The sequence below is a fragment of the Diabrotica virgifera genome, chromosome 3 (assembly GCF_917563875.1).
Source record: "Diabrotica virgifera virgifera chromosome 3, PGI_DIABVI_V3a".
Taxonomy (NCBI): domain Eukaryota; kingdom Metazoa; phylum Arthropoda; class Insecta; order Coleoptera; family Chrysomelidae; genus Diabrotica; species Diabrotica virgifera.
The window spans coordinates 227,974,772-227,992,849 of record NC_065445.1 but is presented as its reverse complement, the minus strand read 5'-3'; the positions used below and the strand labels follow the sequence as shown (position 1 = coordinate 227,992,849).

General features: G+C 34.1%; 1 protein-coding gene across 1 annotated transcript; it reads right to left on the bottom strand.

Moving 5' to 3' along the window:
* Positions 1 to 2,819: 2,819 nt before the first annotated feature.
* LOC126881565 (calaxin-like) lies at positions 2,820 to 16,056 on the bottom strand. Its single transcript, XM_050645889.1, has 3 exons — positions 15,783 to 16,056; positions 9,910 to 10,153; positions 2,820 to 3,126 (listed from the first exon to the last, which is right to left on the bottom strand). Exons 1-3 carry the CDS (start codon positions 15,952 to 15,954, stop codon positions 2,847 to 2,849), a joined length of 696 nt encoding a protein of 231 aa, XP_050501846.1. The 5' UTR covers positions 15,955 to 16,056; the 3' UTR covers positions 2,820 to 2,846.
* Positions 16,057 to 18,078: the final 2,022 nt, after the last annotated feature.

Sequence of the window (18,078 nt, the reverse complement as noted above, 5' to 3'; positions counted from 1 at the left end):
AAATATACACTGTTTTGCTTGTACTTAACTTATAGTCTAGTAAAATAAAATTACACTACATGTAAATGAAAATGTAAATACTTACAGGTTGAAACAAATTTTATATCAAAGTTTAGGTGGGTACAAAAGATATTTTCAAGAAAGTATCCAAATCATACAAGGGAATCATTGTTTAAATAATTAAAAAGGGGTCATTTTTGCAAAAAAAATACTTTTTTAACTACTGAGGTCATTCAGTTACTAATGAAGGTCTATAGGATTGTTTTGTGCAAAGCTGAAGGATAAATCTTTCACATAAGACTTACTAAATTAAATTTGACCCACTATTTATTTAAATAATTATACATAAAACTTTAAAAACAAATTTGCAAATAATTATTTCTAGCGTTTTAAATAAGCACTATAAAATATCTTATTTTACAGGAGAAGTTAAGCTATGTTATCAATATTAATAAAAAAAAAATTGGTCCAAAAATATTTAATATTTTTTGAGATATGGAATTTGTTTATAAAATGTTACCCTATTTTCAATTTCAAAAACGCGGTTGTTGCCAAAGAAATATTCACCTGTATTATATCTGATTATTTTTATTTTTATGTATATTTTCGATAAATGTATTGATAAATTCGAATTTCAATTAAACTTACCCCTAAAATGCCATTTGAAAATTATTCAACTTTGTTTATAATTTGTTTTTTTAATAACGTCGCAGGGATTAAATATTTTGAAATGCCGTTTTGATAATTGGGTTCTTGGGATTTTTTACTAATTAACAAATTTCTTGGTCTTTTTTTACTGTTCTTTTTTTTTCTTGGAGTTATACGTATTACTACGGACCCTTTTAGGGTTAAGTTTCATTAAGAATGTCGAATCACTGAGTTGTAGATTCTAGACCTAAAAATATTAAGATTGGTCTAAAATCACTTAAATAAAATTTGGCTACTTACTGAGTTACAGGGTGTTATATTTAAAAATTTAAAAATTAATTTTACCAAGTACTTTCAAACTATTTGTCGTATCCTTATCATACTTGGCAGAAAGTGTGGGTACTATACAGTCTACTAAATTGTGATAAATAAAAGTTTCTAGCTACTACCAGAGGCGTACGAGAGGGGATAGTTAATGGTTGACCTTCGTAAATTCTACGCCACTGAGGGAATTACTATTTTAGCGAAATTTTTCGATTCTCCAATACTTTCTATGTAAATAATATACTCTTTACTGGTAACGATTAAGTCATTAGTTTTCGAGATATTGGACGTTAAAAATGAAACGGCATAGTTATTTTGATTCATTCATTCATTTTAAAATTCCAATATCTCTCAAACTGATGACTTTATCGATACCAATAAAGTTATTTACATACAAAGTATTGTAGAATCGAAAAATATCGCTAAAATAGTAATTCATTCAGTGGCGTAGAATTTGGGAAGGGTCAATCATTCACTATCCCCTGTCGTACGCCTCTGGCACTAACTAAAAACGTTTATTACTCACAGTTTAGTAGGGTGTATAATAGCCACACCTTCTGTCAAGTATGATAAGGATACGTCAAATAGTTTTAAAGTACTTGGTAACAATAATTTTTAAATTTTTAAATAAAACACCCTGTAACTCAGTAAGTAGTCACATTTTATTTTAAGAGATTTTAGTTAAATCTTAATATTTTTAGATCTAGAATCTACAACTCAGAGATTCGACATTTTTAATAAAATTTAACAGATATAATATAATATAACTCCAAGAAAAAAAAGAAGAAAAAACGACAAAAAATTTTTGTTAATTAGTAAAAAATTCCCGGAAACCCAATTATCGAAATGGCATTTCAAAATACTTAATCCCCGCGACGTTATTAAAAAAACAAATTATAAACAAATTTAAATAATTTTCAAATGCCATTTTAGGGGGAGTTTAATTGAAATTTGAATTTATCAATACATTTATCGAAAATATACACAAAAGTAAAAATATTGAGATCTTAAGCAGGTGAATATTTCTTTGGCAACAACCGCGTTTTTGCAATTGAAAATATAGTAACATTTAATAAACAAATTCAATATCTCAAAAAATATTAAATATTTTTTGACCAATTTTTTTTGCTTAATACTGGTAATATAACGCAGCTTAGTCTGTAAAATAAGATATTTATAGTGTTTATTTAAAACGCTAAAAATAATTTTTTGCAAATTTGTTTTTAAAGTTTTATATACAATTATTTAAATAAATAGGGGATCAAATTTAATTTAGTAAGTCTTATGTGAAAGATTTACCCTTTAACTTTGCAGAAAAAAATCCCATAGACCTTCATCAATAAGTGAATTACCTCAGCAGTTAAAAAAGTATTTTTTTTGCAAAAATGACCCCTTTTTAATTATTTAATCAATGATCCCCTTGTATGATTTGGATACTTTGTTGAAAATATCTTTTGTACCCACCTAAACTTTGATATAAAATTTGTTTTAACCTGTACGAATTTACATTTTGACTTTTTTTTTTTTATTAGGCTATTATCTTAATCTGACGCGCTCGAGTTTTTCTGAGGATAGATTTTTTTACTAAGCTGACGGACTACCCTCAAGGCACGCCTCTTAATTAAGAGTCCATACTATATGGTAAAGGTACATTACAGGGACAAGTTTTCTCCCCATGTGATTTCCTGACGCGCTCGAGTAACGCGCAAAATCCTCGCCTGAGCTCCTCTACGACTATGATAATAACCAATCTGCGATAGGAAAAGAAACCACAAAAAGGAGTATTTATTTCTAGACATTTAAATGTTTAAAAATGCGTTCATTTGAAAGTAAAATAGTAAGACTCGTAACTTTTAATCGTTTACTTCCTAATTTCACATTATACTTGTGCCTAATTTTAACTTATAGAATCGGATCTTAGTATTTTCAGTAAAGGTACACAAAAATTTGTGAACCGTATGTCTGTCTGGAAGACACTGGCCCAAAAACTCCAACAGGTCTGGTTGGCGGAGAACGTTATATCGGTAGTCATTAAAGGAAATCTTGCCGTCCCGGTCTGCATCCATTTTCTTCATTATAACTTCCACCATATCCTTCACGGCTTCTTCCGCATCTGATTCGCCGATGTTGCTCTTCAAAGATCCCACTAAAAGCCTTAAAAATAAAACAGAAATGTTATCTACATACTAGTATAACATACTTGCTCAAAGACGTGATCTATCTGCATCTGTAGACATATCTGTAGACATTTGCTGATGTTTTATTGCCTTCCAAAAGACATTTGATCGTGTTAAGCATTCTATATTGATTCGTAATTCAAAGAGACATTGGTTGTTTGGCAGATACGTTCATACAATTGCAAAGTGTTGGAATCAAACAACATCAATTTTAGTAGACGGTGGATTCCTCTTGTCGTCGCTGCTTTTCACTGCTTTACTCCAAAAGAATTTTCAGAAATGTACTTTTCTGAAAAGCAAGAAGGAATAATTGTGAACGGTGAAGTCATCAATATTTCGCGATATGCGGACGACACCGTACTTCTAGCTTCTACTCAAGAAGATCTGAAAACATTACTTGACAGAGTCCTTGAGAACTACAAGAAAGCAGGTCTAGATCTAAACATACGGAAAACCAAAATACTCGTAAGTAAATAACAGAATTTAAAACCGTTTATATTATATAAATACATAGTACCAAACTTGAGAAAGTAGATCAAGTTGTTTATCTTGGATATAAGTTAAATTATGACGCAGAGAGTCACGGTAGAATGAGATACAGAATTGTGCAGACCAGAACAGTTTTTAGCATTACCTAAAATTGGCATTGAGGATCAGCCTACTTCGCTGCTACGTGGCCTCGGTCTTACTTTATGGTTTCGAGTTTTGGACTGTACATAAACATGATCTTAATTGCTTTGAGGCTTTCGAAATGTGGTGATGTAGAAGAATTTTAAAAGTTTCTTGGATGGAGAAGATTTGAAACTCTACTGAGAAACTCTGAAAAACTACTGAGATTATAAAAAACATCATGAAGAGAAAGCTGCAGTACTGCCAGCGTGTTCGTGTTCGTGTGCCCTGCGTACCATGCGGGGCGTGCCGAGCTGCGGCTGGGTCTGGGATCTCCTCTAGGTGAGCCACACGAGCTAATGGACAAAGCCATTAATAGCAAGAAAGACTTCGACCTGGTCATTGCTTTTGTCACCAATACAATGAAACACAAGGAAGAGAAGGAGAGGCGTCTGCAGACGGGATGACCACTATATTTATTTATTTAAAATGTGTTTGTGTCGTGGCGGGCAGTCAGCGGGGGGAGGACCCTTTACATCCAAACCACACTGACTGTCTATTTTTATTTTTACATGGTTTTTCTTATTTATTTATTTATTTTATTGTAGCTTATTTATTTATTTACTTAATTTTATCTATATAAGTAATCGTTCTTTGAACAATTTTATCTTTCTATTTCCTGTTTATGTTCTCTATCTTTACTTTTTCTTTTCCTTTTTTGCTTCTTTCCTATTCTTTCTTTTCTCTTTCTTCTTTTTTCTCTAATTATATCTCCAATTTCTCTTTCCATCTCCTTTTACTCTAGTTCTTTCTTTGTATGTTATACCATGTTTTGTGTCGTTTTGGGACAGTCAGTGGGGAAGGACCTTTTACATCCGACCTACACAGACTGCCCCATCTAAATGTCAGAATGAATGGGTGGACCAGTAAGTGTGTATAGATGAAAGTAAGAAATGTTTGGAGTTAAATAAAAGAAAGTATGAATGGGTGGATGAGACAGCGTGGATAGATGAAAGTATGAATGACTGGAGTTGCTCGTAACTGCCAACTGACATTCTCTGGTTAGTTCCATCCTGGGTTGGGGGACACCCCGTCGACCTCCCCGCGCACGGGTTGAGCTAGGCGGTCGCTTTACCGGCCTGTCTGGTGCGAGGCGTGTGCGGGGAGGCGGCCGAGCGGCCAACCAATCCATGGAATGCACGCTAGAAGTGCCGGAGGGGAGCTATGAGTAAGGTCGACGGGTCAGATATGTTCGCTAAGAGCGGTTCCAGACCCGTCGGCTGGAGAAAGAGGAGGTGGGTTTAGTCGGTAGGCGGCTCGTGATACAGAGAGGGCGGGCCGAATCCGACACACCTGGGACACCTTCCCAGACGGTCTTAAGAAGATTCCCACCTCCCAAAAAAAAAGTACTGCCAGCAGACATGTAATGAGAGGTCCCAAATATAGGTTGCCACAAAATATTACAGGCCTGGGTCCCGCGTACCAAAAAAAAGTTGATTAATAGCAAGCTGAAAATTTGTTAATAGCTTAACGGTGTCTAGTCGGACAAACTTTGATGTACGGGAACACTGGAACAGGGGAAGTTTTAATTGTGGAACAGTTTAAAAATTTGGAACGTCCGATTACGAAAACTTCCCATGTATTTTGTCTGACAGAACTTTCAATTGATTTGTTACACTTTCATTCAACCCTCATACAAAAATCAGACTGTTATTATTAACCAACACGATTCCTGTCATTTGACATGTTCTTCGTATTCCACTCATTAAAATGTCCAGTTGGTGATAAACACCAGTCTGATTTTTACATGAGAGTTTAATGAAATGGTAACAAATCAATTGGAAGTTCTGTCCGACAAAATACATGGGACGTTTTCGTAGTATGACGTTCCAAATTTTTAACCTGTTCCACAATTAAAACTTCCCCTGTTCTAGTGTTCCCATACATCAAAGTTTGTCCGACTAGACACCGTTAAGTTGTTAACAAATTTTCAGCTTGCTATTCATCAACTTTTTTTGATACGCGGGATCCAGGTCTATTATGCAGTGGAATGAACTGGCGATATTGGTATGATATTGATAAAACATGCTATTTAGGGTAGCACTGAGAAAAATTAAAAAATTTTAAAAATTAAAAAAGGAAAAGTATAACTTAAATTTACAGGATGAGTTAATCTTCTATTACCACTTCTACCATTTTGGTCTGGGTTTGTTTTTTTAGATCAGGTTTTCTCTATTATCTTTTATACCGCCCCTCTATACCGTGTTATACGTCCGTCTACCGAACAGTCGGAGTAATCACGTGAATAAATCACAATATTCCTTCAAAATACCTTAACTCACGCCCTTGTATACAATACCGATAACACCAATACCGAATACCTTGTTATCCGTATTGTGTACAAGGGCGTGAGTTAAGTTATTTTGAAGAAATATAGCTATAATTCGGAAAAAAAGTGCAAAAAGATGGAGTTTTTCCTTAAAACTTTTTCGACTCCTCAAAATACAGCCTTCATATTCCGTCTAGAAAAACTCTATAATACGTCTGAAACGTGTGCTACATTTTGTTATATTGCATAATAATTTTGCAATCCATAGTAAGCAAAAAAATAACAAATTTTCAAAATTATGCTGGGCCTATAGTAAGCACTTTAAACAAACCAAAAATTTGTTTACATATAAAGAAAAGATCAAGCTTGCAAAAGCACTAGTATAGCGTAGCGATGGCTTAGTGTGAAAACCTCGTATCTCTTTTTTTTTTCTAAAATAACATTTTGGTGGTTTTAGTTTGAAAACCTTGTATCTCACGATTTACAACTGTTAGAAAAAATCCAAATACACTAGACTATTTTCTACAGCCGAAAAAAGAAACCACGTATATCAATTGCTTTCTTGATTTAGTGTGAATAACACGTATATTTATAACCAAGAATTTGGTACTTAATTTGGAGTATTTGTTTGAGAGATTCGACTTGCAGAAATGTTTTTTATGAACAACAAAAGGCAATCCGGCATAATATACGCTGTGAGCTCGTACGTAGAGGGGATATTTACAAATTCGCGAACGCCAGTGGTGACAAGTCTGTAAACGTTTACCGGAAATTTGACATAAATGTCAAAGTGATTAATTTAAAATTAAAATTAAAAATATTAATTATAAAAAATAATAGTTGGTCAAAGCTGTGGTATATATTTTTACCTTAAATATACTTACGTTTTAAATACTGAATTTAAGTTTTTTTAATGTTCCGTAAGATGTAATTATAAATTAATCTTAGCGCCATCTACACGATAATTGTGAAAGTATCCGAAGTAAGAAATTCATATTTTATCAATAGAACGTCAAAATGATTAGCAAAATCTTTAAAAAATCGATTACAATTTAATTACTTTTTTGCGTTGTAAATATTAAGCGATAACAATTAAATAATAAATTTAAAAATTACCGGTGAAAGTTGAATTAGTAATCCGCCAGGAGCGACACCAGCGAAGCTCAGAGCGTATACCACAAACCATACATACTCATAGACGTTTCACGACCATGTTAATCTTTCGGATCGAATTAACGCCATCTCTTGATTGGAATGGGAATTAAATTGACTAATTTTAGCACAAACCATACATACTCATAGACGTTTCACGTAAATTTTCAAGGTCAAGACAGCAAATTAGCTACCATTCCAATCCAGAGATGTCGCTGGCAGTCAATTCTCTTGTCATATTTAACAACTGACAGTTAACAATTAAATTAATTTGTTATTTACTTTTTATTTTACAGTTTGTGGCTTAATTATTTTATTATAGTGGTGTTACGTTTTTAATTAGATTTAATCACAATTTTAATCAATTGTATTAATCTCCTCTCCGTTTTTATGAGTAGAATTTTTAGTTTACATTGATCATCCCGTGTTGTGTTTCTTCACATTAAAAAAAAACAATATAACAGATCCTGAAACAGTTTATTCCAATAGACAAGTGTGTCATCAACATTTCAAGCCTATATATTTTTGGAAGTTTGTAAAAGATTATAAGGTATTTACCTAAACAATCATCCTACAAGATTCTTTCAAAAATTTTCATTCAACTCAATATTACACATCAGTGCTTTCACGTGACACATGGCAGTAGTGTTTAGCATTTTGAAAACAAATTGGAATATTTGAAGTTTTCAGTAAAACATTGAATAAAACATTGAATTGTCTTTCTGTTGTTTTAATTTCCTGCGAAATTTCATCAAAAATCCCGCAAAATTTATAATTTGAAATTCCTACGTAACTAAAATTTGTCAATTTAGTTCCCATTCCAATCAAGAGATGGCGTTAATTTGATCCAAAAGATTAACATGGTCGTGAAACGTCTATGAGTATGTATGATTTGTGAATTTTAGTTACGTGGGAATTTCAAATTATAAATTTTGGGGGATTTTTGATGAAATTTCGCAGGAAATTAAAACAACAGAAAGACAATTCAATGTTTTATTCAATATTTTCCTGAAAACTTCAAATATTCAAATTTGTTTTCAAAATGCTAAACACTACTGCCATGTGTCACATGAAAGCACTGATGTGTAATATTGGGTGCATTCAGCAGACGCAATCGCTAACTAATCGATTAGTGATTTTCTGCTGAATGCCACATAAATTGTGGCATTCAGCATGTAAATCACAAATCGATTACTAATCGATTAGTTAGCGATTGCGTCTGCTGAATGCACCCATTGAGTTGAATGAAAATTTTTGAAAGAATCTTGTAGGATGATTGTTTAGATAAATATTACCTTATAATCTTTTACAAACTTCCAAAAATATATTAGCCCGAAATGTTGATGACATACTTGTCTATTAAAATAAACTGCTTCAGGATCTATTATATTGTTTTTTTAAATGTGGAGAAACACAACACGGGATGATCAATGTACACTAAAAATTCTATTCATTAAAACGGAGAGGAGGTTAATACAATTGATAATTGATTAAAATTGTGATTAAATCTAATTAAAAACGTAACACCACTATAATAAAATAATTAAGCCACAAACTGTAAAATTAAAAGTAAATAACCATAGAGGTATATATTAACATAGAGGGAGCCTACCTTCCGCGCTTCCTGACGACAAGATCTCATGGACTGGTTTGCTGCATCTCTTTCTAACACATTGTATCGAAAATCTATGATGACATTCAGTGTGAATATAGGCACGGAAGAGGAGGACAACTGTAGCAGCTTTACTATGCGTAAGAGTGAAACAGCACTAATCCAAATAAAAAAGATGGTGTCGTCACTTCGCTCTGAATGACACTCTCTCTATGCTAATATATAACTCTATGTAAATAACAAATTAATTTAATTGTCAACTGTCAGTTGTTAAATTTGACAAGAGAATTGACTGACAGCGACACCTCTTGATTGGAATGGTAACTAATTTGCTGTCTTGACCTTGACAATTTACGTGAAATGTCTATGAGTATGTATGGTTTGTGATAGAAACATTTTATGAACCTTAAATCAAGAGATTTGTATGGTATCGATCTAGTATTTGGAGGTGTGCAATAAACTATGAAAAATGACAACCTCGTAGATAATAATAAACATAACCTCATTTGAGATGAAAAACACGTACATCAAGATATACGAGGTTATCATAGTTACTTGGGCAAAGGCTCTATATACTGCAAGGATATTTACGTGTTTTTCATAGTTAATATTTGTATTTCCAATTTAATAGCAACATTTCACACTTCTAGCTCTGGGCCAATATCAGATATTTGTCTCCATTTGCTTGAATTAAAAATACGTAACTTAATTTTTGTTTTTAGGTTATATTATGCAGAAAATCAGTTTTTTGCCTCTCCTGTAAAATTGTAATTTAATGAGATACAAGGTTTTCACACTAAGCCATCGATAGAGAATTTTTTTAAATTATGGTGGAGGGGGTTGACTATCCGCGCGCTGAGCAAATGGTGAATAGGCTCGGCATGCGGAAAGGCTACGCCCACCACCAGAATTTAAAAAAATTCCCTGGCCTCTCCTATTTGACCGTATTCAGCTTAGAAATAATAAATTTTAGTCATCTAAGATTAGAGAATTAGGTTTATCAATTATTAAACGATAAATAAAATATCATTAAACAAGTTAGCGATATTAATGCGTACTTAAAAAGATTTTCCTTCATGAGATGTCCGCTTCCACTGTAATCATAGACTTTGAAACAAAATGCCATTTTTTCTTCAATCGTTCCTCTTAAAAATAACGATAACATGTTGCACCAAAGCTCTTTTGATATGTAGACATCTCGAGCTTTCTCGTCTAGGCAAGTTATTATTCGAATAACTTTTTCCATATCCGTCATATCTAAACAGCAATGGAAAACTTCCATCAGAACGTCTCTCGTAATACCTAAAAATATTGTAAAGAAACATCATTTTTTGCACGTAAAAAAACGTACTTTAAGGGGATGGGTACGTATTTTCGGCTGCAATGGTATTTAAATGGGGATTCATTTTTTTCGAATCCTGGGAAAACTAATATAGTGTAGGAAACAGAGGTTGAACCTTGCAAAATGGACACAAGTCCGGTTTTATTTTTTTTTTCTCTTATATCAAGGGGTGTTTATTATAAGACTAACTTTTTCTGAAAAAATTTCGCCCTGGAACCCCCCTTTCACCCCTTTAAAGGGGGTAATTTGTGGTTTTTGCGGAACGTAGCCCTTCCTGTACCTTTTACAAATATTTTTTTTATATAAATATGAAGAGGACTATATTTTCTACGATTTATTTCGCGACAGCATATGTCTATCATCCGTCGTTTAGCGGGGGTGGCGCCCCAAAGTTGACAAGTTTTTAAAAAAGATGTTTCTCAAAAAAATATATTTTCCCTAACTGTAATGGAAATTAAGAAGAAATCCTGCGGCAATTATTCACAAATAAGTGACAGATTTTTTGGTATAGGTTTCACTTAAGGGTAATTGCCCTATTTTTAATTACAGGGTGTTACATTTTAAAAAACCCCTTTTTATACCATCTGAACCGTTTATGCTAGAGTAAAAGACTTTTAGCGATTACCCATGTACTGGTGCTATTTACAAATTTGTATAATGCACCTCCATTTTTTCCCCGGAACCACCCCAAAAAAAAGAAGAATTAATAAATAAAGTGATTTTCTTGGAATCTTTCACAAAGAATGCCCTTTATTAATATGCTTCATATATCATTTTGTGCACGTTATTATTACCCATGCATGGACACCAAAAGAGATTTCCTAGTGCAACCCCTGTAGCCAAAAAAAAATTTATAAAATGAGGGGTTGAAATTTTTTTTTTGTTTTTTGCTTTTTGATCCATATGGGCATATGCTTCATCAATAGTGCTTTTTAAAAATGTATATGGTTATTGCAACATCCCTGCGGAAACCACCCCTATCCTTGAAAATATACTGCAGAAACTACCCCTATCCCTTGACGAGCATTATACAAGGTTAAAGACCACTATTTACTCTAAAAATTAGGTCCTATTCTTTTTTTTTTCGTATAAACAACCGTTACGGCACAGTGGCGCCGTAAACCTCATATATGCTTTGGCGGGATCCAGTTTTTGTTTTTTTTTTCTTCATCTCTTCGTTTTATTGATAAAGTACTTATGTAAAATAAAACAACATAGTGTAACCTACAAATTATGACCTATGCATATTTTACGTTCTTTGCGCCCCAAAGCCCCAGTCGTGGCCCAAAATCAATTTTTGCATATTTTCGCCTCCTACACGCATTTTATTGCATTGATGCTACCTTAATAGCACAATATTCACCATTGAGTGGTCGCTGAGCAGTGGCGGATCCAGGGAGGGGTGATATTATATTTAAAGATTATAAAAATATTCATTAATTTTTATAGAAATTTAACGAATTGGCACCCCCCTCCCAACGATGCTGGGTCCGTCACTGTCGCTAAAGCATAAAAGTACGCCATTCTTATAAAAATAATAATATAATATAAGTATTTCTATAAAAATAAATTAATATTTTTATAATCTTTAAAAATAATATCACTTGGTCTGAGAGGGGGGGGGCAATCGCCTTCATCACCACTCCCTGGATCCGCCACTGCTCAGCGACCACTTAAGGGTGAATATTGTGCTATTAAGGTAGCATTAATGCAATAAAATGCGTGTAGGAGGCGAAAATATGCAAAAATTGATTTTGGGCCACCACTGTGGCTTTGGGGCGCAAAGAACGTAAAATGTGCATAGGTCATAATTTGTAGGTTACACTATGTTGTTTTATTTTACATAAGTACTTTATGAATAAAACGAACAGATGACGAAAAAAAAAACAAAAACTGGAACTCGCCAAAGAATATATGAGGTTTACGGCGTCACTGTGCCGTAACGGTTGCTTATACGAAAAAAATGAATAGGACCTAATTTTTAGAGTAAATAGTGGTCCTTGTATAAGTTTTGTTTTAAAAGAATGCATAGGTAATGAGAAAATCATGCTCGCCAAGGGATAGGGGTAGTTTCTGCAGTATATTTTCTAGGATAGGGGTGGTTTCCGCAGCGATGTTGCAATAACCATATATATTTTTGAAAAGCACTATTGATGAGTCATATGCCCATATGGATCAAAGAGCAAAAAACAAAAAAAAGTTTCAACCCCCCATTTTATTTTTTTTTGGGGTATAGGGGTTGCACTAGGAAATTGCTTTTGGTGTCTATGCATGGCAGGGGCGGCTTTAGCCCATGTAACGCCCGTGTGCAGTCGATCCCTGGCGCCCTTTGGTAGACGCGCAGTCAAAATGGAATAGTTGAATATGTACCAACCTAGTACTAGTACATAGAGTATTAGAGGGTATTAGGTACGCTTATAATGTAAACAAAAATCCAGATGCAAATAGTGCAATATTAAATGATGTCGGGAGCCAATATGTATTCACGGCATCAGAACAACCTACCAAAATCTGTTAAAAATATTTAATTAAAAATGAACTTTTTTACCTGTGAGGTAAGGTTTAAAATTGGTTGAGGAAATTTGACAGGTTTAAGTACACGAGTAAATAGTACTTATAGGAAGAAATTGGTTAGATGAATAAAAAAGAACAACTTTGTGATTATTTAAAAAAATAACGAATCATTACAGGACGCCCATCCTACAAAATTGTCACGATAAGTTCACATAAAGTCACGATAATTGAAATATCATTGAGATACATAGAGAATAAGAGAATATGAAGTATGTTCAGTATGACTTAGATGTTAGATGAAAAGAGAGATAGGAAATAGAGGATAAAAAAAGAGGGCGCCAAACAAGTTTTAACAAATCGCTTAAGTGCCAATGTAATTTTTCATTAATCGTTTTAAAGCATATTTTATGTCGAAACAAAGTAAAGGACCCGCTTTAATATTTGCGAATTATGTACCGATGGCCTTAAACTAGTTATGGTGAACGTGGTAATTTTTAAATCATGCCGTGATCAGTGATAGTGATTTTTTAATAACGATAATTTTAAATAATGACCGTGATCACCAGAGCTCCGATTTATAGGCCTGGAGCCCGCGTACCAAAAAAAAAGTTGATTAATAGCAAGCTGGAAATTTATTTGACAAACTTTGATGTATGGGAACACTGGAACAGAGAAAGTTTTAATTGTGGAACAGGTTAAAAATTTGGGACGTCAGATTACGAAAACGTTCCATGTATTTTGTCGGACAGAACTTCCAATTGATTTGTTACCCTTTCATTAAACTCTCATCAAAAATCAGACTGGTATTTATCACCAACTGGGCATTTTAATAAGTGCGACACGTAGTGACGTAGAACATGTCAAATGACAGGAATTATGACAGGTGATAAATAGCAGTCTGATTTTTGCATGAGAGTTTAATGAAAGGGTAACAAATCAATTGGATGTTCTGTCTGACAAAATAAATGGGGCGTTTTCGTAATCTGACGTTCCAAATTTTTAAACTGTTCCACAATTAAAACTTCCCCTGTTCCAGTGTTTCCGTACATCAAAGTTTGTCCGACTAGACACCGTTAAGCTATTAACAAATTTTCAGCTTGCTATTAATCAACTTTTTTGGTACGCGGGATCAAGGTCTATAAGGTCTCCCACAATAATTTAGACAGAGGTTTATACAACAAAATTGCAATTGCGAATAATTTTTGTATTTAAGCAAAAATCGGGGTTCAATTTCATTTCTTTTGTTATCTCAAAATCTTCTAAAAGGTTTATTTGTCTAAAATTTTTATTTGGAATGTTATGTAAAATTATAATATTGGGGGAATTAGAAGAGAAATGATTATTAAATATGTGATGTCCGAAGATTGCCTTTTCTCTATTATTGCGGAATTCCTTGATTATCTGAGAAAGGGTTCTCATTGTTCTACCCACATAAGTCATGTTGCAATCCCCACAAGCTGTCCCCACAGTATATAAAAGGTGGTATTTATAAACTTGCTTCTAATTGAGAGAACATAAGAACATAAGAAATGAAGACGACCAATATCCACTGAGATTGTTGGGAGAAAGGCTTGTTCTTAGCCCGACTGCGACCTACCTGGGAGTACTGTTCACCAGGACTCTTAACTGGGACGCAGATCTAAAGGCAACTTTAGATAGGGTAAGGAACAGAGCCAGACTTCTCAACCCTCTCTCTGGACGAATGGCAAGACACAGAAGAACACTCTCTTACACACTTACAAGACCTATATTCGACCCGTCATTGAGTACAAATCATGCCTCTACTCTCTTTGCGCTAGAGCACAAAAAGAGAGGTTGTTGCGAGTGGAACGAAGAATCTTGCGTAGATGCAACTACGAGCACTGGAGATATCCCTCAAACGAAATCCATAACATCTCAAACATCCCCAAAATCAGTGAGAGAATAAACTCTCTGAACAGGAACTTCACAACGAAAGTAATCAACGGTCCCCCCTCCGACACACAAGAATCTCTCAAATGTTCCTGTTCATCTTCTGGCCACGTATTCTACCGCGCAAAGCCCAAGCGCAAAAAGATTCATCCACCGTCTGCTCTAATGCAAACATGCATTGACGAACTCCCGGTAGAATACGAAAACATCCTCGAGGCTACCCCGTTAGCCTACCGCACCCACCTATAACTCATCCTCTTCCCTACCCCGAACAGGGAGAAGTTGTTTTTTTGCGGTTTCCCAACTTCATTGCACAATTATACCTGTTCGTCCCAAGAAAATAGCCGCAACTATTTTCACCACTCGAACGCTCACTGTCCACGCTGCACTCAAAACCACCCCTTGACCGCCGACGAGGGCCGCTGGTTCTACCAGTTGGCGTACAATGGTTTCTAGAGGGGTGGTCGAGGGCAAAGCACGGACAGTACACGTAAATGTCTATGGAACCAACAACTCCATCAAACTTTCTTCTCTGTTGTCTTTTTGGCCTTCTGGACACCACCGTCCGGCATAACCCAGGACCACCAGGAACACCAGGAAACGACACATGCCCCAGTGTGTTTTTCGGAGTGTTTGCTTTTGCGGCCACTTTTTCGTTGTTCAACTCAATACATTCACTACAAACCCTGAAGAGGACAAAATCCTAAACGGGGACACTCATTGATAGCATTTCCACATAGCAATTATTCTATACACGCAAATCAAACAATGAGATGAGATGAGAACAATGATGAGAAGCTAGGGACTAGGGGGAAAATTTCGTCGTGTTGTTTTTTAGATTAGAAACGTGGGATGAAGTTTTTCTTGAGTGCTTCTTGTTGAGAAGCCTAAAATGACGTCTTTTGGAGAGGTTTAGTTAGAATGTAAAAAAACTGTCTGGCGCAGGACATACGATACAGCAGGAAGACGGCATGTGATGCTGATCGCGTAGATATTTAATTTAGTGAGATGGGAAATTCAAATATTACATATAATTATTATATTAGTGTTCATTTGAACAAACCATTGTAGAAAAGACAATTTTCTACAATTAGAATATTTATATATATATAGGTATACAAACCAAATAAAATTAACAATAATCTCTTAAAATCTCAAATTTACCTTTTGGATCGTAAGTGTCGTATTTTTGTATCTTGTAATATATAATGAGAATGGCTTCAACCTCCTGAAAGCTAAAATGGACCTGTCTTGCCAAGCTTAAAGCCAGTACTCTATGTTTTTTAAGAAACCTGGTTTCTTCCATGGGATTCAATGTCAAATCGTATCTAGCCATTATTGAATTTTAGATATAATTATATCAATTAAAATCGTAATATTAAAATTAGTATATAATTGTTAAATAAATGACAAAGTCGGTGTCAAAAATGAAAAATAGTTTGACATATTATGATAGGGTTATTCTGGTCACAGTATAGGCGGAGATTCTCCTATTCGCGGTGTGCAACTACTTGGAAGGGGGAACGAGAAACGACCCTGCGCGAGTCGCGGAGAAATATTACAACTATCTTAAATAATTCATATTGTCAATTGAAATTGTCAAATTGACGTACCTATATTTCATACCTTCTGTCAATGAAGCAGAAAAATTATATATTGCTCCACAATATTGATATGATATGCAATTATTATATAAAGGTAAATTTAATTAATTTTATTTTTCTTGCAGTACTGCATTTTAATAACTAATTTTATTTACTACATACAATTGTTGACGTTTTCATACCATAACCTGAATCTTATTTTTTCTTCTTATTATTTTTTTGGACTATGGCCTTGACAATTATCCAGTAACCAGGACTAATATAATTGGCCAATATAATTAAAAGTGCGAATTTTAGTATAGAGCGTAGAAATAGGGGTCGCTTTGCCGAACTTGCACGGTCCCAATACTGTGTTCTGGTATTATATCTAAATATTATAAATGGAACTTGGAAAGTCCATAGGTGGTTCATAGTAAAATAAACTTGAGTAAATATTGACTTGGAAAATAATAGTAAAATAGCTCTCAAAATAAGTAGAGAGCTAGAGGAGAATTTTGCTGTGGAAGTACATTCATCATTAAAAAAATACAAAGCTAATGTGTTATAAAAAAAATATGAAAATAGAATAAAAAAAAAAGAATGTGTGTACTTTGTACGCACGTAAGAAGTTATACTTCTATTATATTATGATATCAACGAAATCAATATACTTTAAACAGTTTCTCTACTACTTTCCAAAAATTTTTATTAAAACAATACCAAAAATTAAAAAAATAAAATATAGAAACACACACAAACACATTAAAAAATGCCACAAATGATTTCTGAACAATAATTGTTGCCAAAAATTTTAATTAAATACGTATTTTCTGAAAAAAATTATATAATAATATACTTACAATCATAAAATCTATAAAAAAATAAAAAAATAACAGCTTGCTTGGGGCTTGAACCCACTTCACGTCCATCGCGCCGTACGAAAGTCGGAGCAATTTCCCACTTCACCACCTTCGCGTATACGTCATGTGGGGAATATACACAAACTAAACGTTTACACCATAAACTTTTTGACATGAGTTTTTACTTTTTGATAAAAAACCTCATCAAACCTAATTTAATTTAAAAACAGTTGTTACTTTTTGTTAATTTTTTATTTATCGTTGATAAGAAGTTGAGGTGCGATGGGATGAACAGCCTCGGCTTCTTTTCGCAGTGAATTTGTGATTTTTGTTGTGTTTGACGTTTGATTTTTTGGAAGAAAACTTGAAATAGACAAATCTGTGACTATCGTTCGAGGTGAACGGACGACTTTTGAAACTCATCCAAAGGGTAAGGGCCAAAACTATCTATATTTTTCTGTTAATTTCTAATTTGCATCGCCTGGTATAGATTTTAAATTCGTCAATCCGCCGCATAAGATGGAGGAAGAAGTTCCTCCCGATCCTCCTCCACCACCTGACCCTCCTAATAAAATCAACCAATATGAATGTCAATTTCAACCTCCAAGTATTCAGAAAAGTCTTACAGTAAAAAAACAAATACTATATTCGGAGACCGACATAGGTCCTTATGAAGTATTTGTCCAAGGTCAGAATAGCAATATTGGAGATTACCACGTGTTAAGCATAGCTAAATCTATTTCCGTTTTAAAAATTAAAGACATCACGAAAATCAGCAGAAAAGGTAAAAACAGGATAGGTGTTTTATTTGCTACTAGAAAAGCAGCCAACGATTTCGTTGTGAGAAAAGATTGGGAAGCTCTAGGGTATGAGGTGTGCATTCCATTTCATCAGGTTTCTTGTAGGGGTATAGTAAGGGGAGTTAATAAAAAATTCACAGAGGAAGAAATAAAGGAGGCATCAGAAACAAACTTGGCTTTATGTAAGATATTAAGTGTTAAGCGAATGAACCGAAGA

Coding starts and splice junctions, on each gene's coding strand:
- LOC126881565 (XM_050645889.1), bottom strand. CDS start 15,954: ATGGCTAGATACGATTTGACATTGAATCCCATGGAAGAAACCAGGTTT. Junction 10,154..15,782: donor CGACACTTACGATCCAAAAG/GTAAATTTGAGA, acceptor CAATATTTTTAG/GTATTACGAGAGACGTTCTG. Junction 3,127..9,909: donor ATGAAGGAAAATCTTTTTAA/GTACGCATTAAT, acceptor TTTATTTTTAAG/GCTTTTAGTGGGATCTTTGA.